This window comes from Pleurodeles waltl, chromosome 11 (genome assembly GCF_031143425.1).
Source record: "Pleurodeles waltl isolate 20211129_DDA chromosome 11, aPleWal1.hap1.20221129, whole genome shotgun sequence".
NCBI classification, from domain to species: Eukaryota; Metazoa; Chordata; class Amphibia; order Caudata; family Salamandridae; genus Pleurodeles; species Pleurodeles waltl.
The window spans coordinates 743367662-743385778 of NC_090450.1; the positions used below are offsets into that span (position 1 = coordinate 743367662).

An 18117-nucleotide genomic window follows, 5' to 3' on the forward strand; every position below is an offset into this window, starting at 1 on the left:
TTGTCTCTTTTTACTCTGGAATCTCATTCACTACTAATTATGAAAGTGGAGATTGTTCTTAGAGGAAATTCTAGAAGGTCAGGAAGATGCCTCAATAGGCCTGAAAAGTATGGGGTGTGCATTCAGGGGTAAGGACTGCAAAGTAACACAAGGCAAGCAGATTCACTTTTGTGCTGCTTAGACCGCAATCTATGAAGTGCTTTGTCTTTTACCCTTGCCCTTCTAGCTGGGGTCTGAACTACAACCGTACTAGGGCTCTCCTGCATTTGGGAGCCTGAGTGCTGCGTGGTACCTTAAACCCCTGCTCAAATGTTGGCTTCCTTGCCTAGCAGTAGTAGAATCTGGACCAATCAATGTTTGTGTAGTTTCTGCTCGGGTTGCCAGCCTTGATTGCTCCTCATCATCCATCCTCCTTTATGGGGTGTATTTGTTCAGCAGTAGAGAGTATAAAATAATTAAAATAAAATGGTGCATGGCTACTGCTTTTATCATCAATTCTCACTTTTAGGTAGAGTGCTCAAGTGCTTTTTGACCTGTTGTAAGTGGGCTTTTAACCATGGCCATCACTTTGACTTGTTCGTCGGCTTGCCTTTCAAAAATCCCTTGATGTCATTGGTAAATGCTTTACGTTTCTCCCGCCTAGGGACGGTGTTGTTACTGCCTTGCAGACTGACCCTGTTACATGGATTATTGCATGATTGCCGATATACTTCAGCATGGGCGAACTATTTTTTTCTTTTGTCGCTCCCCTTCGTGCTCCATGGTGGCCATTACGCTCAGAGTGCAAACAGTGGAGAACAGCACAAACTCCATCGGCGGTATTGAAGCGCTGGTCACATTGTTCTCACTGTGACCTAATCAGAGGAATTTCTTTTGGCTCGCCCCTTCACACTCCATAGCTTTCACAAAAACACTTGTAATTGATAAATGCTTTACGTAAAAAACACAGGAATCCTCAAAGCAGTAATACAACAATATTCACTGCACTCAGGAAACTCGCTCCATAATGCTTTGCAGGCCATTATTTTTAGAAAACATTTTTGCTCATAACTCACCCTGTGGTGCTCCTGGAATAATGGGAACACTACCAAAACGTTCATAACAACGTGCTCTTTCTGTCTACATCATCTCTGGGTCCCCATACTAGGTTAGTGGTGACCCCAAAATAACTCCTCCCACCAATGTGTCTTTTTGAGCTCTCTCATGGCTGGAACATTTGTTTTACAGCTGGGAGTAGTTTGTTAGTCTGCTAGCCCTAAAAATGTGTAATGTGTTATGCCCTCTAGGGGCTAAATATATGGTTACACTGCATTACTGTCTGCCATTTTCATTTCATGTGGTTATGGCCTCTAGGGGCTGTTCTGAGCAGTACAGTCGAAGGCCAAAAGTTTCTTTCTGATAAAGGTTTTTATTAAGTTTACATTACTAGTGTATATGTTTTATTAATCTTGTCTTATTGCAATTATGAGCATGATTCAGGCCAACTTAACATCCTAATTACACTATGACTGTTTGAACACTCTTCATATGTTTGGGTTTATTTCTCTTGTTAATCCTCCATGGCTGTCGTGTCTGTTTTTTGGGAACTGTTAGTCAGCCAGCAACTCTGATGTTGGGGTGGTGAAAGTGGTATTCTATTGGAATTAGCATGGCAGATTTAAATCGGGATGATAAATGGCAACATTTTCATTTTTGGCTACAGATAGAGGAAGAAGGTAAATGGAAGTGCTTTTGTTATATGCAAGGCCACTGGAATTATGTGGCAGGAAAAGACCTAATTGTGAGGCAAGGTTGACCAATTTGTGGCAAGAAAGGTCCAGTTATGAACTGACAACACCAATTGATGTAATTCAAGCAAATGCAAGACCTGTTACATTGTAAATGCTTGTTGAACATTTGGTATAATTTTACTAATTCAACAGCATCTCTACCAGCACATGCAGCTATATGGATTATTGGGTCTTCTCTGAATACCTCCCATTTTGGTGTATTCTCACATAGAATTCCACTGCCCTCGTGGCTAAGCTGGTTAGTCCTTATTAGTTATAATTTGTGCATCTGTCTCAGGCCTTCACACATCTCATCGCCAGGCACTGCTTCCATTAACACGCTGCATACCACAAAATAACTGCACCTTGGTGGTCCTCACACTAAGCAGGACAACAAGTCCCATATATGCTAAAAAAAAATAATAATAATTCAGTACCACACACTGTGTAGCTTGCTATCCAGGCGGGTAAGCGCTGCAGCTCCCCACCAAGAGTAGTGAGCGCTATACAAATGCTCCAATACAGTGAAATCTACAGAGCACCTAAATACAGATTGAATTGTCCAGATTTACTCTTTAAGTACTTCATGATGTGAGGGAATATCTCCAACGAGGCAGGCAGTTTTGCCTTTTTGACTCTCTAAAATAGACTTAGCCTCATAGTAATGTGCGCGGTTTGATAACGTTGTGCCGTCTTATGCCATAGCGTCATTTCCTGTGACATCAGTGCACATTGCCAATACTAAGTAGCTCTGCCCAACCGGATTTTGTGCCCCATGAACACCCAAATGTGTACAGCGGAAACGCTGGGACGTTATCTCTCACACTTTTGGGAACTTAACTAATAAGTTGTACTTTGTGTAGTTGGCCGGGGCCTCTTTAGTTATCCCACTAATCAGTGGGTTGGTTTGTAAAGCAAATCTTTTCTAGATGGAAACACTTTGCAGTCGCCTGCCACCTTGTGTCAAAATCTGGAATAATCTTATGGAAAAAAAATAAAATCTTACATCTTAAAGACGCCAAGAGACTGTGCTTTCCAATCACGAGGACGTTAACAAAAATGTTCGAATATTTTGGCTACAGCGCCATCTTCAGATTGCACACGGAAATACATCAGCATACGGAAAATTTGACATATTTCATAAATGCGATGGCTGCTTTCGATCATTTATCTATTCGTATTATTGTATTACGCAGACTTGGCAATCAGGCAACGGCGCCGAAGCTGTTGAGATATAGGAGCACAAAGGTGTTTATCAGACCTAAAGGTTTTCATTATAGGTGATATTTTGCTAAGGTAAGTGGTGAGTTTGCCAATGAGCAGACCTGGAGTGCCAATGTCGAATGGTTTATAGATATACGGTTAGCAGCAGTTTTCATTCAGCAGTAGGATAATCAGTAGTCTAGTTTTGAACGATGTAAGCAAGAGGAGCCATGCAGATGATAGTTAGGCAGGACTTGGAGATTTTTGTGGCTGTGCAGTAAACGTGACACTTCAGAGTAAACTTATGCTTTGTAAGACTGTGCATCCTCCAGATTTACTTTGTTTTCCGGATAGTTTGGGGTTTTCTTATGTAAAGTCTTGTAAGTGATGTACATAGTACTGTGCATTTAGAGCAATGGTTTGATCTGATCCAGACACTTGCTCTGAAGAGGATTTGGGCAGCAAAGTTGAGGGTTTCTTTAGTGGTTCATGTCAGGTCTTTAGGAAGGCAATTTTCAAGTCTTGCTATGACCGTAATTGACAGCTAACTCAGCATACCCACCCAAGGCAATGCCATCACTGCTATATACTTCCATAACTTTAAGGTGTTAAGGAAGATTTTGAAATGGCTTCTAGTCAAAACAATCATGCATGCCCTGGTCACAATTAAGCTGGGCTATGGGAACACCCTCTAATCCAGAATCAACAAAAACTCACCAGAAGACTTCATATCATTAGGAATTAGGGGCAAGATGTGTCAAGCCTTTTTGCATTCGCAAACGGTGTGAATGCAAAAATGCCTTTCAGTATTTATGAAAGGCATTCGCAACGCAAATTTAAGGAATCGCTAAAATAGCGATTCCTTAAATTTGTGAGCCCTTTTAGAGAATTTCAAATTGCGATTCTCTAAATAAGAAATCGCAAATAAGGAATCCTTATTTGCGATTTCTAAACCACATATATCAAGCAATTCCTTAATGCGAATTTGGCATTAAGGAATCGCAATTAGCACCAAGTAAAACTTGGTAGTAACCATGTGCAAATTTTAGAAATGCATTAAAAATGCATTTTTAAAATTGACATGTAACGCACACATGCCCCTTTGGCATGTGTGCGCCTTACATGTCCAAAAAAACCTTTTGGGGTGCAGCAGAGGGGGCTTTAGGCCCCGAGCACCCTGGGGTTTTGTATTTCCAAAATTTGGGAAATGCAAAAAAATCGCAAATATGGGCCTACAGGCCCATAGGTGTGAATGAGGGCTGTATCGCTATTTGCGATTCGGTAATAGCATTTGCGATTTTTAAGAAATCGCTATTAGCGAATCGCAAATATGATACCTAGCATTTTGCGAATCAGAAATAGCGATTTCTTAAAATTCGCTATTACCGATTCGCAAAAGGCTTTTTTGATACATCTGGCCCCAAGAGGCCAGAATCACTCTCAACCTTCCTCGCTGCCCTCATCACACCACATCTTGAAGGAGCTCCGTTTGCTTCTCATACACAAATAAGCACAATTCATACTCCCCCGTCACACAGCACTGGCCCAGCATACCTCCATAATCGCATCTGCTTTCACAAACCTTCTAGATACCTCCAGGCCATCCAGAACAATATGTGGACTTTTTCAAGGCATCTGATGAAGAGAAAGTTGTGCATCAATAAGCAATAGCAAGCACATCATCTTTGAAAAGACCAGGCTTTGTGGAATGCATGTTCCAGTATAAACGGAGCACGATCCTGCTAGCGTCCGGCAGGAAATTAGACCCACGTATTCAGAAATAGTGAGGTGGGATGTAGACACCCTCAGTCTAAATTGCGGTCAGTAAGAGATCCAGTGGCCCTCTGTTTGTAGTTGCGGGGAATAGAGATGAATGTGCCCTCCATGTGAACAAGTGTCAGGAAGGAATAGATGCTCCTCACATCTACACCAGCATCTGGCAGGTTTATGTGCTCATCTGCCTCTGCTAGTGTGAGGTAGGAGCAGACATTCACTTGTTCTAGGTGGACACAGAAACCTCATTGTGTGCTAGGGTCAGGAAGATGTAGAGACTCTGGTGTTCATCGGTTTGTGTGTCAGGCATGGATAGAAATTCCTCCAATTCCTGCCTGTGAATGTCATGGAAAAGTAGAGGCTTCTTGAGTCTACTTTAGTGTGGTCGGGAATATGGACAAGCCTTAGACTTTCCTAGAATCTCGTAGTGTTTTGAAAGGTTCTTTAGCTAGCTCTAGTGTTAGACAGGGAAGGGAACTTCTTCAGTTTGTGCTAGTGTCAGACAGAGCGTCTCTTACTTTGCTGACTGGGTGCAGATAGCTTTCCTCTGCCAGTCAGCCTTAAAGTGAGCAAAGTTTCCTTTGTCAGTGATGTCGGGTGGGAGGAGTATTCTTGCCCTCTGTTCTCTTGCTTCTATTTCAGTAAGTGAAGTGATTCAGAGCCTCTAACATTTACATTTTTTTTATGCAGAAACTGAACCTCACCCACTGGAGAACTGTACAAGCAACTGAAGCACTCTAAGCATTGAGAATATTGCTAAGCCCGATGGACTCTTCAGCGGACTCTTTCTGGAGGGAAAAAGACATTTTTGTGCTTGTGGTTTTTTTATATATATATTTTTTTAGCTTTGACAAACACACAGGAGACAAATGCCAAATCACAGTGCTTTGTCCAAGAATCCAAATTGTGATTCTCTTTTGTAACTATATATAGATATATTCTATATATGTAGATTTTACATATCTATGTTTGTGTGTGAGTTTGAGCGTGTACAAAATGCGGGTTAAGGCCAAGCTCGGACCTCCATCTTTTATTTTTTTTATATAAATATATAAATATATATTTTATGTGAAAGCGGTATTTAAAAGGATATATTTTTTCAATAAATAAGGGAAAACATTTGTGAGGGGGTGGGAGGGTGGCTCTTTTGTTGAGACAAAAATATAACAAAGTACTACAGAAAGAGAAAAGCAAGACTTTTTTTTTTTTTTACACTTATTTTTTTTTGTTTTTTTTGGAGCTCAGATTTTTGACTAGCACAGTGCTCCGGCTGCCTGTTCCCTCCACTCCCTCTTTTGATTTTTTTTTATCATCTTACCCAGGTAAGCCGAAGACTACCATGCCCACGTCTGTTTAAACCACTGTATATGAATCATGGACCCCACCTTATGATGGCCACTAAGAACAACAAAAAAACCCTCAACCTTGCAAAAATGCGCCTACATCCCTCCAGGCAACTGTCCCGCAGTGATGACATAATTGTTGGTTCTAGTGCAGAATTAGAAAGAGGATAACAAAGTTGTACACCACATTTGAGTGCAGTGCAACGTTCATCGAAAATGAACGGCAAACCTCCAAATGGTTGAAAAAGAAAAAAAAGAGCAAGGACATTGTTTTCTGGTAGGGATTATAAAAATGAATAATTCTAACAAATACTTATATTTTTGTAATATTTGTAGTGGAAATTAATAATTAATATACTTTCTAAAGGGTTTCAAACTGTCTTTTTTTTTTGATGCTGTGTAGACCAAGGGGCTCAATATTTATTGGGGTTTCTGGTGATGCTCCTACTGCAGTGAATAAAAGGCATTCATTCTAAGATGGATGCCAGCTTCATGTACAGCTGAATGGTTCCTGTGGAATCTGTCCTTCAAGTCCTCTTTCTGTTTCTTTTACTTTCTCTGCCTTGGCAGCAAGAAGTGGTAACTACTGTGAGGATGCTCTGTGCCAATTTGTCGGGGGCCTGCTGTTGTTAGAGTAATACATAAAAAAACCCTAACTCAAAACTCCATCCTGCCACCATACAAGGACATTTATTTTGAATACAATTCACTGCAATTATTTAATTAAGCGTTTGGCTTAAACACAGTGTGCTACTACACAAACTGCGTACATTCATTAAGACGTTTGTGCAGCATTCTTTACCGTGAATACTATACTTACTATGTGGAAGTGGGCCCATACACTCTTGTACTCTCCTAGTGTGAAGGGGCTTGCCGGTTGCCGAAAAACCCCGGGGTTGACTATGTATATTTTGCGTTTCCGACTGTTCCTCGTTCAAAGTCCAGGTCATGCCTGTCAGACTCTGGCAAGTCACAGGTGTTGAAGGAAGTAAATCCACAGTTGTGCTGCAAGTGGGCAGTGCCTTTGAAGTCTGTCCTCTTATGGTAATGACCCAAGTACTTCTGGTAGGGAGCTCTGCGGTTCTGACCTGTGCAGGTCTTTATCGAGGTCTGCTATTCGGATGCAGACGCCTGCAGCTCCTTGCCCACTGTTTGTGTGGTTACTTGAGTGGCCAGCAAGTCTCTCCGTGGGTTCTTACAAAGTGACAGTTAATAGTGAGGAACCCATTGCAGCCGCCATTGTGCATTCTTATCGCACACGCACTGTTGCAACAATTTGTGTGGCCAGTTTATAGTTGCAGCTCTTTTAGATTTTAAGTTACCGAATAGGATAAAGCTGGAAGCTTTCTCTTGCAAATCGTGTGTGACATCTTAGCTGTTCGTAAATCTTGCGTTAGTGATGAGGACGAAGACACCTGGTAGCCTTTTTGATCTTTTGAGTAATTAAAATGCCCTATTAGGATATAAAACTACCCATAAGGCTTAGTTGTGGAACTGGACTTTATGGACCACGTATTTTCTGACACTTCTGAAAAATGAAGGGGCGAGGACAGATGGGCCTAACCTTCCATAATAACCAAATTCCGTAAGATTGTGCAGTGGGTACTTTTCAGGTGGCGAAGTTGACTCATTCTGCAAGACTGGAATGGTTTACCGATTTCATGTAAGACTCAATTTAACAAAGTAAAATCCCACCATTCAGTAAGAAGTTGGATTTATAGAATGGAAGAAACTGCATTTCACTAGGAGATTTTATTTCTAGAATGGAAGATAGAATAATGCTGCAATACAACATTTCTTAGTCGCTAGTAATATAGCCCAAACAGAAGTTTGATAACTCCAGGAACAATGAATCTGGTCTGTTTTCATCACTGGAACAGCTTTCAAACACCAACCCTCAGTGATAACCTTTGAGAGCTAGTGTGCGCGGACTGCGAGATTTCCATGAATCTGTCTTTGCTGCATCTCCCCTTTGTTGATCATGCAACTCTGCTGGATTGTTTTCAGGCCCAGTACAGGTTGATGCACTGCTCCATCTATTGGCATGTACGTTTAAACTTACTAGCCAGCTCAACCTGTGCACCGTCTTCAGGATGCTCAGCCAGTCATTTTAAGGCAAAATGTAATTGGCTTTGCAGATAAGAATGTTAATCTCTTAATTCTTAGACTGCTATATAACAGGAGACCTGAGATACCCCATAAACGGCTAACTTTAGATTAACTTTCCTCATTCATGGCAAGCAGGATGTTTTAAGAGAGCGGTCACTGCAAGAGCAACTTCATTCAGTGTAGTTTGACACCCGAGACATCATTTTCAGTTCGGTCTGTGATCTCTCATTGTTTCATTATCCACCTGGCTGGAGCATCTGAAAGGCTGCGACCTGTCAAATCTTTTTTTTTTTTTTTAAACCCGAAAGTGAGATTGTAGGATCTGAAGAATACTCCTATCAAAGATCATCTGAAATTCTTCGCTCTGCAGCTGTGGACTGACATTGAAGATCTGAATCATCTATAATGCAGCATATTTTCTCATTTGACACCATGAAAGATAATGAAAAACATTTGAAAGTACCTCCTACTATGCCTGTCTAATCGTATGGCTGTTACATTCTCTTGCTCTTTTCTGTTCCTCCTTTTTTCCACTTTACTCTTTTTTTCTAGGCTGAACCTGGCACAATGGACGTCACCATGCGGTGATGAGGACCAGCTTCCTAAGCAGCAGTCTTTGCCAGTGGGTGGTGCAAATCATCTCATTTAGTCAACCACCTATTTTCCGATGGCAGTTGTGGTCCATTACCTCGTCTAGAGCTTACACTACCACAATAACATTGTAATAGACCATGAAATAGCTTAGCAGGGCCAGAACATGTCCCATTTTGCACCCAAGTCATTTGCATCCAATTTTCCTTTGCTATTTTTGTGCGCTCATTCTATGTTTCTCTGACTTCCAAAAAGTACCACCGTTTTTTTTTTTTTTTTCGTAGTTGAGAGGAGAAAAATTATTTCGATGTTGGCATCTTGTCTCTGAAAGGTTAGCGAAAGGGATTGGAGCAACATAAGTCTCTTCACACTAAGCATATCCTTTGGTGCGATGTTTTCAAATCTGTAATTACCTTTTTTTCTAACCTGTTGATTCTTAAGGAGAAGGTTTTGTGCTTTCATACATTGGCATGCTGGCAGAACATGTTTTTTTTTTTTAATTCCATATTACTCAAGACTGTATCCTGGTAAAGAATCATACAGTGTGCCATCTTTGTGAAAATGCAGTTTTTTTCTACACATTTTTGTCCTAAGCACGTTTCTTGTGACAGGAGAATAACCTACTCATTTCATATTTCTTAATAGTATTTTGAGTTAAGACGTAGCTCGAATTTCCGCACTAAATTGTCTCATATTGGAAACTGGGCCCGAAGGCTGCAATAGATTGTTTCACAGATTTCTGATTTATTCTGGTCATCTCTCCATGGTAGGCGGTGTCCTGGGATTTCCTCTTCTCTGCTTGCTGTTGTCGTCAATGGTAATTCTCTACTATGGGAGTTGAAAATAACATCATAATAGCCATTGCATGTCTCTTATCCCTCTGTAATTTGCACATCTCGCTGTTTTTCTCCTTTCAATTTCTCTAACTCTTCTTCGTACCACTAAGCTTTGGACCACAACATCTGCCTTACTTTGCACCTGTCTGGCGAATCCAGGCATAAGGAATCAATGACTATTACCATGTACTTCATAGGTAACCAGTGGATTGAAGGATTGGCATCTGGATTGAATACACATTTCAGCTTAAGGCTGGGTGTCTAGCCCCAGTACAACATTACTCTGTCTTGAATAGCAACATTTGGTCACCTTAGCTGTCTTTCAGAAACTGCCCCTCAGTCTGAGATTGTGATTTTTAGCTTCAGTGCAGCATTACCCTCTGACGTCAATAGACCAATTAGCTTCTTTATAGTAGCTTCTACTTCAGTCTAAGGTTGGGTTTCTAGCCATGTTAGAACATTGCTCCCGTGCTTCAAAACATACCTTGGCACAGTTGCGTCTGCCTTAGTTTAAGATTGGGTGTCTAGCACCAGTACAACATACATACCGTGGACCCTGTGGCTGTCACACAGTAGCTACAGTTTTAGCCGTAGATCGGGATTTCAGCCCCAGTACAATATTGCCCGAAGGCTTCAATACATACATCGGCTGTGTGACAATAGCTTGCGCCTCTGAGCTTCGGTTTCTAGCTGTCGTTGAGTGCGTGCCTTGCCCTCCAAACCAGTTACGTTGTCGGAGTGTTTTTATGTAAGTCGAGCGAAGTCCGTCTTTTCTTTCCAGACTGATTTGATCTTGCTTTCCTGGAAGACGCTGTTTTGTCTGTGCTTCTCCCTCTTGTTCGTAATCCATGTCGACATCTGATATTTAGCTCTACCGGAACTACTTCTTCCTTTTTCTGAAATTACATGTTTGTCCAGCAAAAAGCAATAACTAAGGCACGCCATTTTCATGATACATTGAAGATCTCTACACTTCTAGGTGAACAGATATTTGTCATACAGTGGTATATATTTCTTGCATAAAGGCCATGTTTTGCCCAGTTAAAGATTTGTAAAATGTTTTGTTTAAAAATGTAAATGAAATAAAAAATATTCTGTAGCACTTAAAGAAAGCAAACTTTCTGTATAGAATTTGGTGTCAGGAGATGTTTAATATTGCTTTAAGACCGCTCTCCACGATTACTGTTTTTTAAGAGAAAAATGTTTTTAAAGGCTAGGAAAGAACGTTGTAATATCCTTTATGTATAGCATCCATCTCATCTATGAACATACGTCCCGAGAATATTTATTCACTAATATATTTATCTTAAGCCATGTCTTATGTTGAGAGTGTATGATGTTTTTAAAAAAAATAATCTTTGTGAATCACTAACCCTCAAGACATTGTAAATATCTGATAATTGCACATAAAGATGAAATATTTGCTGACCAAAAATGATTTAAAAAAAGAAATAATTTAGTACTATACAGTTTTGTAACAAAGTGTACAAATGTCTGTAAAAAGTGAAAATACAGTTTTATCAAGTATCTTTGGTAATTTGTCAGATTGCTACTTTTTGCGGGAGGAGGAGCGTGCAAATGGTTCCATTAAAGAGAATTGTCAACGAAAGAGGACAGCCATGGGTGGAGGAAAAGCCATGGGTGGAGGAAAAGTGAGCGTATTTGTTTCACAGCACCTCGTGCACAGTTCTATAGCACCTCATCCCCTGTCTTTCAAAGACATATCCTCTACAAATGTTACAACATTTCTCTGACTTACATAAGTGACCCATACTACTACAGGCCTACTTGAAAATAGGGCAACCAAAATAATCAGATATAAAATATTTTTCTTCCCTCAAGGTTCATATGATAGGGAAGGCTGCATCTTCCAGTGGTCTATCTGTAAGATAGTAACAGACTATAGACGTAGTAAAAGATATATGAATCTTGTCACTATTGCAAGATTCCTTGCAATCTCTTATATATCTCTTTAATTTTAAATCCCACACAGGTAACCAGAAATGCAAGACGATCCATTCCTTGCTTTTACTCCTAAATGGTCCTCATGGGTTCGACTAAACAATCCTTTCCTTAAGGTCACTAGGGTACGAGTCTTGTTCCCCTAAACTAAAATAATTTTCTGCTAACTCACTATGGTTTTAGTTCACTTCCTAACTTTTTTTCTTTACCTTCCCACCTTATTTTTAATGCCTTCTCGAAACTCCCATCCCTAATCACTTCACTCTTCCATTTTTCATCTGCTACATCTCTGACCTCTTCCAAAAACAAATCATCACCTTCACTGTTTACTGCATCCTCAGCAGTATAGCCATGACAGGCAACTCACTGTTTTATTTATTTAACCTTTATTTTATTAGTTTTGGGTTTTAGTCATTTCAACAAACACACAGCGGCATGCGTCATAGGCTCTGAAGTCTGTACGTCCAAAGCATTAAACAATGAGCAGAATCTGAATCCTCCCAATAAAGGAAAAGCAAGAAACAGTAATGCATTTGGGCAATGGACAGCGGGCTAGGCAATCCTGTAACAAGTGGGAGTTTCAATAATGACATGTTACACAGTAATAATAATGGACAGCTTTATTCACCTTTATCAATACCAGCTTTCCAAGCAAGGTAAACAAGGTATAGCCTAAAGGGTTCACAAATGTCTTGTGGACAGGCTTGAGGGTGTTGTAGCTCTGCATAGCTCTCAGCCCTCCCCTAGAGAAAACTGCACCTTCCAGCCAGTCTTTAACCTTAGGAGGGGGCTTTCAGCCATCAACAGGCCAACTTTTGTTTTTTGCCAGTTACTTGGCACTCCCACCAGCTGTCTGACTGGCTTTGCTATATACTTAGAGTAGCCCAGCAGTGCCGTCAGCAGGGCATAGTCAGCTGTATTTTTCACTACATCTGTTATGGCATGGACAATTCTTCCCAGTAATATCAGATTGGTGGGCAGTCCCGTGAAAGGAGCCAGCGAGATCACATGGGCACCGAGGACAGTGTGTGGACTTTTCCAAGTCTGTCCTATGTAAGTATGTGGTGAATAATATAATCTATTGATAAACTTTAAATGGATAAATTCATGCCTGTAATTAAAAGGAAAAAAAATAGGAGTTTGATTTGGGAACCACAATATCTCCACAAATAAAAGCCTATTTCTTGAGCTATATCTATCTTCTATTTCTCCAAGGTTCTAAGGTCTGTACTTGAACAGACCTCCCTTTATAATGTGCACAACATGGATACTCAGCCCTTTTGGTCCTTTGGTCTGACTTTTGAATTAGTTGGGTAAGCGGAGGGAGCTTAGGTGGTTTAATGGGGATGGAAGGCCAAGTGATGCTGCACGTCGCAGGCACATGAAGTTCAAAACATTGAATGGCATGGTATGTCTGTCAGTGTAGAAATGCTAACGGGTAAGGTATATACTATCAACAGATAGTCGTCCCACATTAAACAGACTTTTATCTCTCATTGTTCCCTTTTCGCTACTGCAAACCCTCCCTGATTGCAAGGTGGTCTGAGTGTCTCCCAGTGCAACTTCAGGTTACCACCAGCCCACACCAACTTGGTCAAAACTGTTTTTAATTTGGTTAAAAAGGTTTGGTTCAATGGCATTTGGATGTTCTGGAGTAAATATGGAAACTTGTGGAGAACTAGCATTTTAATCAGTTCAATCTGCCCTGCCATTGATAGTGGAAGTGTTACCACCTCTCAGTTTCTTCAGTTAGGTTAGCAAACGCAAGACAGTAGTTTCCCAGTAATATCTGTCTCTGTAGAGTGTGCACCCCAAGTATTGAACTACGCCGCTGCATCTCCAAGGGGAATCTATTGCTGGCTACAGGCCTCTGCTTGTAATGCAAACATTTCAGTTGTTGACTACTTAATGAGTATTTTGGATATGTCTCCATACTGCACTATTTCAGCATTGAGATTTGCAAGATTTGTATTTGTGTGTTTTATGAAGATGAGTTAGTCTTCAGAATATAATGACAGTAATACACTTATTCGGGAAAGTGAGTCCCCGATGGGGGTGTATAGTATACAACCAGGTGGCTAACGACTCCATTGCAAGAGCAAATAAAAGGGGAAGAAGGGGCACCACTGTCTGGTGCCTCTGCCAATGGGCCTGTGATACAGCCATTAATGTGAACTAGCAAAGGGGTCAGAATTTAGCAGTTTGATGAAATATAATATCTTGAAGGGAATATCTAGTTTATGTCGCACATTGAACATAAAAGTCCATTGAGGTGAATCAAATGCCTTCTCGCAATCAAGGAGCACTGAGGTGGCATTGACTTCCTGCAGCATGACTGCACAAAAAGTTAGCAAGTTATTGAATGTGTCCCTGCCCAGGATGAATACAGATTTCTAAGGCATTATCAGTCCAGTGGAGCCAGTCTGCTAGCAATGATACAAGAGAGTATATCGTCATCTAGATTTAATGGGGACAGTGGTGTTTAGGATGGATATATTTGTCTATCCTTGACACATTTCAATATTGCCATTATGACTGCCTCTCTTGTAATGTGGGGCAGGTTACCACTCTCCGCTGCCTCTAGATAGTGTGTAGAAAAGTCTGGTGCTAGTATAAATTTAAATGTTTTGCAAAACCCTGCTGTGGGGCCGCCAGTACCAGAAGACTTCCCACTCTCCAGACTGTCAATGGCTAAGAGTATCTCTTGTGTGTCATTGGAAATTCCCTGGTGCCCTCTTTAATCCAGGCAAGCACAATGTCACCTAAGTATCGCCCTATGTCCAAGTCTGTCACTGGTGTTGGGCTTTTGTATAAGGATGAATTATATGCCTGAATCTGACTCCCCAATATTTCCCCAGTGTCAAATGGAATCTATTGTGTCCTGTGTATGTGCTCCTTCAGCAGCTCTGAGAGGGTTTTGCCTGGAAGGTCACCTTTCCCCATATTTGCAAGCTGCATCATCTATAGGCATGTATCTCATTGTTCTGCCCATTAGCTCCCTGACATCCTGAGTGCTTGTGTTCAATTTTGAGTTTCTCTTTGGGTCAGTTCATACATTTTTTTTCCAGTTGCCACAATCTAGCCTCCTTATATCCCAATTGTGTCCCGATCGATTTTAAGACTCCTACGTATCCAATGGTGCAGCCCCTTATATGGACTACGAATGTTTTTAACACCAATGCAAAGTGTGCCACAAAGCCTTGTTTTTCTCATAGAACTCTACAATTGCTGTATGAAGGTCCTCCAAGAAGACATATCTTTAAGGGTCCCACTGGGGAAACACCAGGGGCAACATGTTAATTTGTCCACAGGAACCTCAAGTACAATTGAGAAGTGATCAGACAGGATACAGGGTTAGTGTGTTATGTTCACGATCCATAGTATCACTTCCAAAGAGGAAAACCAAAAGTCAAAGCTGGAGTGTGCCATGGACTGCAGAGTAGTAAAAGTATGCTCTTTCCTCTCCATCTCTCTCTCCACACGTCTCTCATCCCCTCCATGGCATTCATCTGCCTCAAAATAATATGGTTGCCACTTTCAATCTCAGGGTGTGTGGTTAGGTTAAAGTCCCCCCTCACCCCATATATTATAACGTGTCATGCGCTAGCTGCACAGTGACGCCACATCCTCAAAGAACTCAGGGCTGTACATTAGGGTCATAGGAGTTAACCAGGGTGATAGGAGTGCAGTTCAGTGTGCCTTTCACATATTACTCCCTTCAGTGTCCGCGGGTTGAATTGGCATGTTAAATGTCAAGGACTTTGTAACGAGTATGACTGCACCCCTAACTGTATGAGGCTAAGTAAATATTCCATAAAAAAATGTCATGCTTCATCATTGGGCTGCTCCTTGTAGGACCTGTGCAGCAATGTCCTACAGGCCCTACGAAGGGTAATTGTAGCAGAGATCCTTTTATTAGACGCCGTATTGTGAAGCCTTTGAGCGTAATGATGAAGCCAACAGGCGTATTGGAACTCCAAGAGCCTCTCCTGAGTAGGAATTTCACTGTGTCAAGGGTAGCATCTTGGGGGATGTCGGTATACAGGGCCTCCACATCCAAGGTCACTAGGAGGTCAACCTGTTGTAGATGTTTTGTCTCCTCAATCAAGTTAAGGACATTGCGGGTGTCTGTTGAACTAATGGCTGAAAGGTATGATCACAGAACTCAAGGGCTCTAGGAGAGAGCCAATGCCAGATACAATTGGTTTGCCGGAGGACAATTCATTCTTTTGTGTATTTTGGGTAACACATAAAAGTAATGAGTCTTGCGGGATTTGTTGACCCAATATTTGGCCTCGTTCTTTGAGATCCAATCCTGACACTCTGCCTCTGTCACCATACATTGAATACATTTTGACAAAGCCTCAGTAGGATTGGTCTGTAAGGGACTGTAGTAAGTCGTGTCCGCTAGTGGACAAAGACACTCTTGATCATAATCAGAAGAATTCATCACCACAATAGCGCAACCCTTCTCGGCTGGTTTGATGATGATTGAAGCGTCATCCTTCAGGTTGTTGATAGCAGTCTGTAATCTAGAGGATAAGTTGTCAAAGTGTCTTGGCCTCCTTACCTTAGATGTTTCCTTTAGAACCGCCTTCTCAGAAGTGAGTATCTCTCTGGGCATCATAGCAGCATTTAGAGTGAATCTGGAAGTAGGTCTGAGGCCTGAGTCCTCCGATGTGGGTGTAGTCTTGTCCTCAAAGAATGCTCGTAATCGAATCTTGCAAAAGAACTGATGTAGTTCACTGGTCAAGTGAAATGGATCTTTACAGGGAGTTGGTACAAATCCCAGACCTTTACACAAGACCTCAATCTCAGCCTCATGAAGGGTCCTGTCAGATAGGTTAACAACTATTTTCCCCTGGTCTTCTGACTCCTGGTTCTCATTTGGGTTAACAAAAAGTCATTGAATTACACAGAATTCCTGGTGGGTTTAAATAACAAAAGCCACCAAGGAAAGGCATCAAGGGCTACTTTGGAAAAGTAATGAACCCATGTAGCTATAGAAGTCAAAACTGAGTAAAGGTCAGCATGTTTCGCGCCTGGCGAGCTAGGAGAATCGGATACACAGAGCTTCTTCAGGACCACAAGTGAATAAAAGTTCCCTAATTGGGAAGTAAAAATGTCAGCAGGTGGTAAGGTAATGGTTACCACTACAAATGTAACAAGTGACCTCTATTAATGTTAAGGCGTAGAAAATATAAACAAATTTGATATTACCATTTAGAAACTTCTGACGTGTGAATGTCCAGCATGAAAGAGAGAAAGAAAAAAGGAAATTGGATTGCAAGATAATACACACAATGCAGGTCACCTTATTTTAACAGGCTGTCCTTTACTGTACTGAGACAATATCTCATTAGTAACTCCTGGATGGGAGTAATATTTATAGCCAGGAATGTCCAGGGTCTCTGATTGAGTAGTGTCCCAAGAGGTCTGTGGCTTATACAAAGAGCACACTCATCACTCATACCACAGTAGCGCATACGTCTAAATACAAATAGTATTAGTAGTAGTAGATCTGTGACTGGGGGTGAGTGTTTGCATTGTTCAGCACTCCGTCCATCATCCTTTTGTTTTGCTAAAGTTGCCCTAAGTGAGAAGGGTATGCCCAGACGTGGGTCCCTTGCTCACTGTGCCACTGGATTCAAGCTAGCCTGGCTGATGAAGGGTGAAACCCTGAAACCAGTCCCAGGATGCTTGTTTCCCGTCCAGGGAGGACCTGGCTTGGTAGTTTGGGCTGGACTGTTCCCATGAGGAACAGGCTCAAGACTGATTTGCATATGGCTGGGTCCAAACTAGGGTGGCATGGTGAGCAAAAGAACGATGGATTAAACCCAGATCTGTGACTGGGGGTGAGTGTTTGCATTGTTCAGCACTCCGTCCATCCTTCTTTTTGTTTTGCTAAATACAAATAGTAGACAAACATTGCCAAGGCTGCAAATTGGCTTATCTGACGTATTGATCGATCACACATGCTGTTGACTTTAACACACGGTATCAGGGGCCTGTCAGACCATCAATTTGAAAGGTAGGTCAAGTGTACCACAGTAACGTCTATAACTAACCTACTCCCCAAACACAATACTAAGTCACAAAAGAGAGTACGGGGTTTTTTGGAAATATAAATGGATTGGAAGTGTGCTAATTGCGTCACCATGCCAGTCCTAAATCTCAACTAGAGATACTACGAGGGGTGGTTTAAGGTCTGTGGAGGGGGATTTCCTTTACGGACTAGGTGGTCTCACACACTATATAGTGTCATGCTTCATCATATGACCACCTAGCCCCACCCAGGTAGGGCAATACCACCTGGGCGGACTCGACCTCGCTGTTAAAGGAACAGGAGGGAGTGCGTAAATTAGTTAGATTTCTGGAAAATAGGGATCCAGCTATGCTATGGGAATAAAAACACCTACTCAGATACCAGGGTGAGTTTTAATAAAAGGTTCTGTGTGGTGTGATTAAAAGAAATGGGAGACCAGTGTGAGAACAATGACTCACAAGGTCACCTATCTAGCCGACATGTTT

The 18117-nt window shown here is 41.5% G+C and overlaps 1 protein-coding gene across 1 annotated transcript in view; it reads left to right on the plus strand.

Moving 5' to 3' along the window:
* ZNRF3 (zinc and ring finger 3) overlaps positions 1-6330 on the plus strand; it is a 324320-nt gene extending 317990 nt beyond the window's left edge. Inside the window, exon 9 of the mRNA XM_069214465.1 lies at positions 5436-6330. Within this exon, the coding sequence (XP_069070566.1) occupies positions 5436-5476 (41 nt within the window). The 3' untranslated portion in view covers positions 5477-6330. The remainder of the gene's footprint in view (positions 1-5435) is intronic.
* The last annotated feature ends 11787 nt before the right edge of the window (positions 6331-18117 follow it).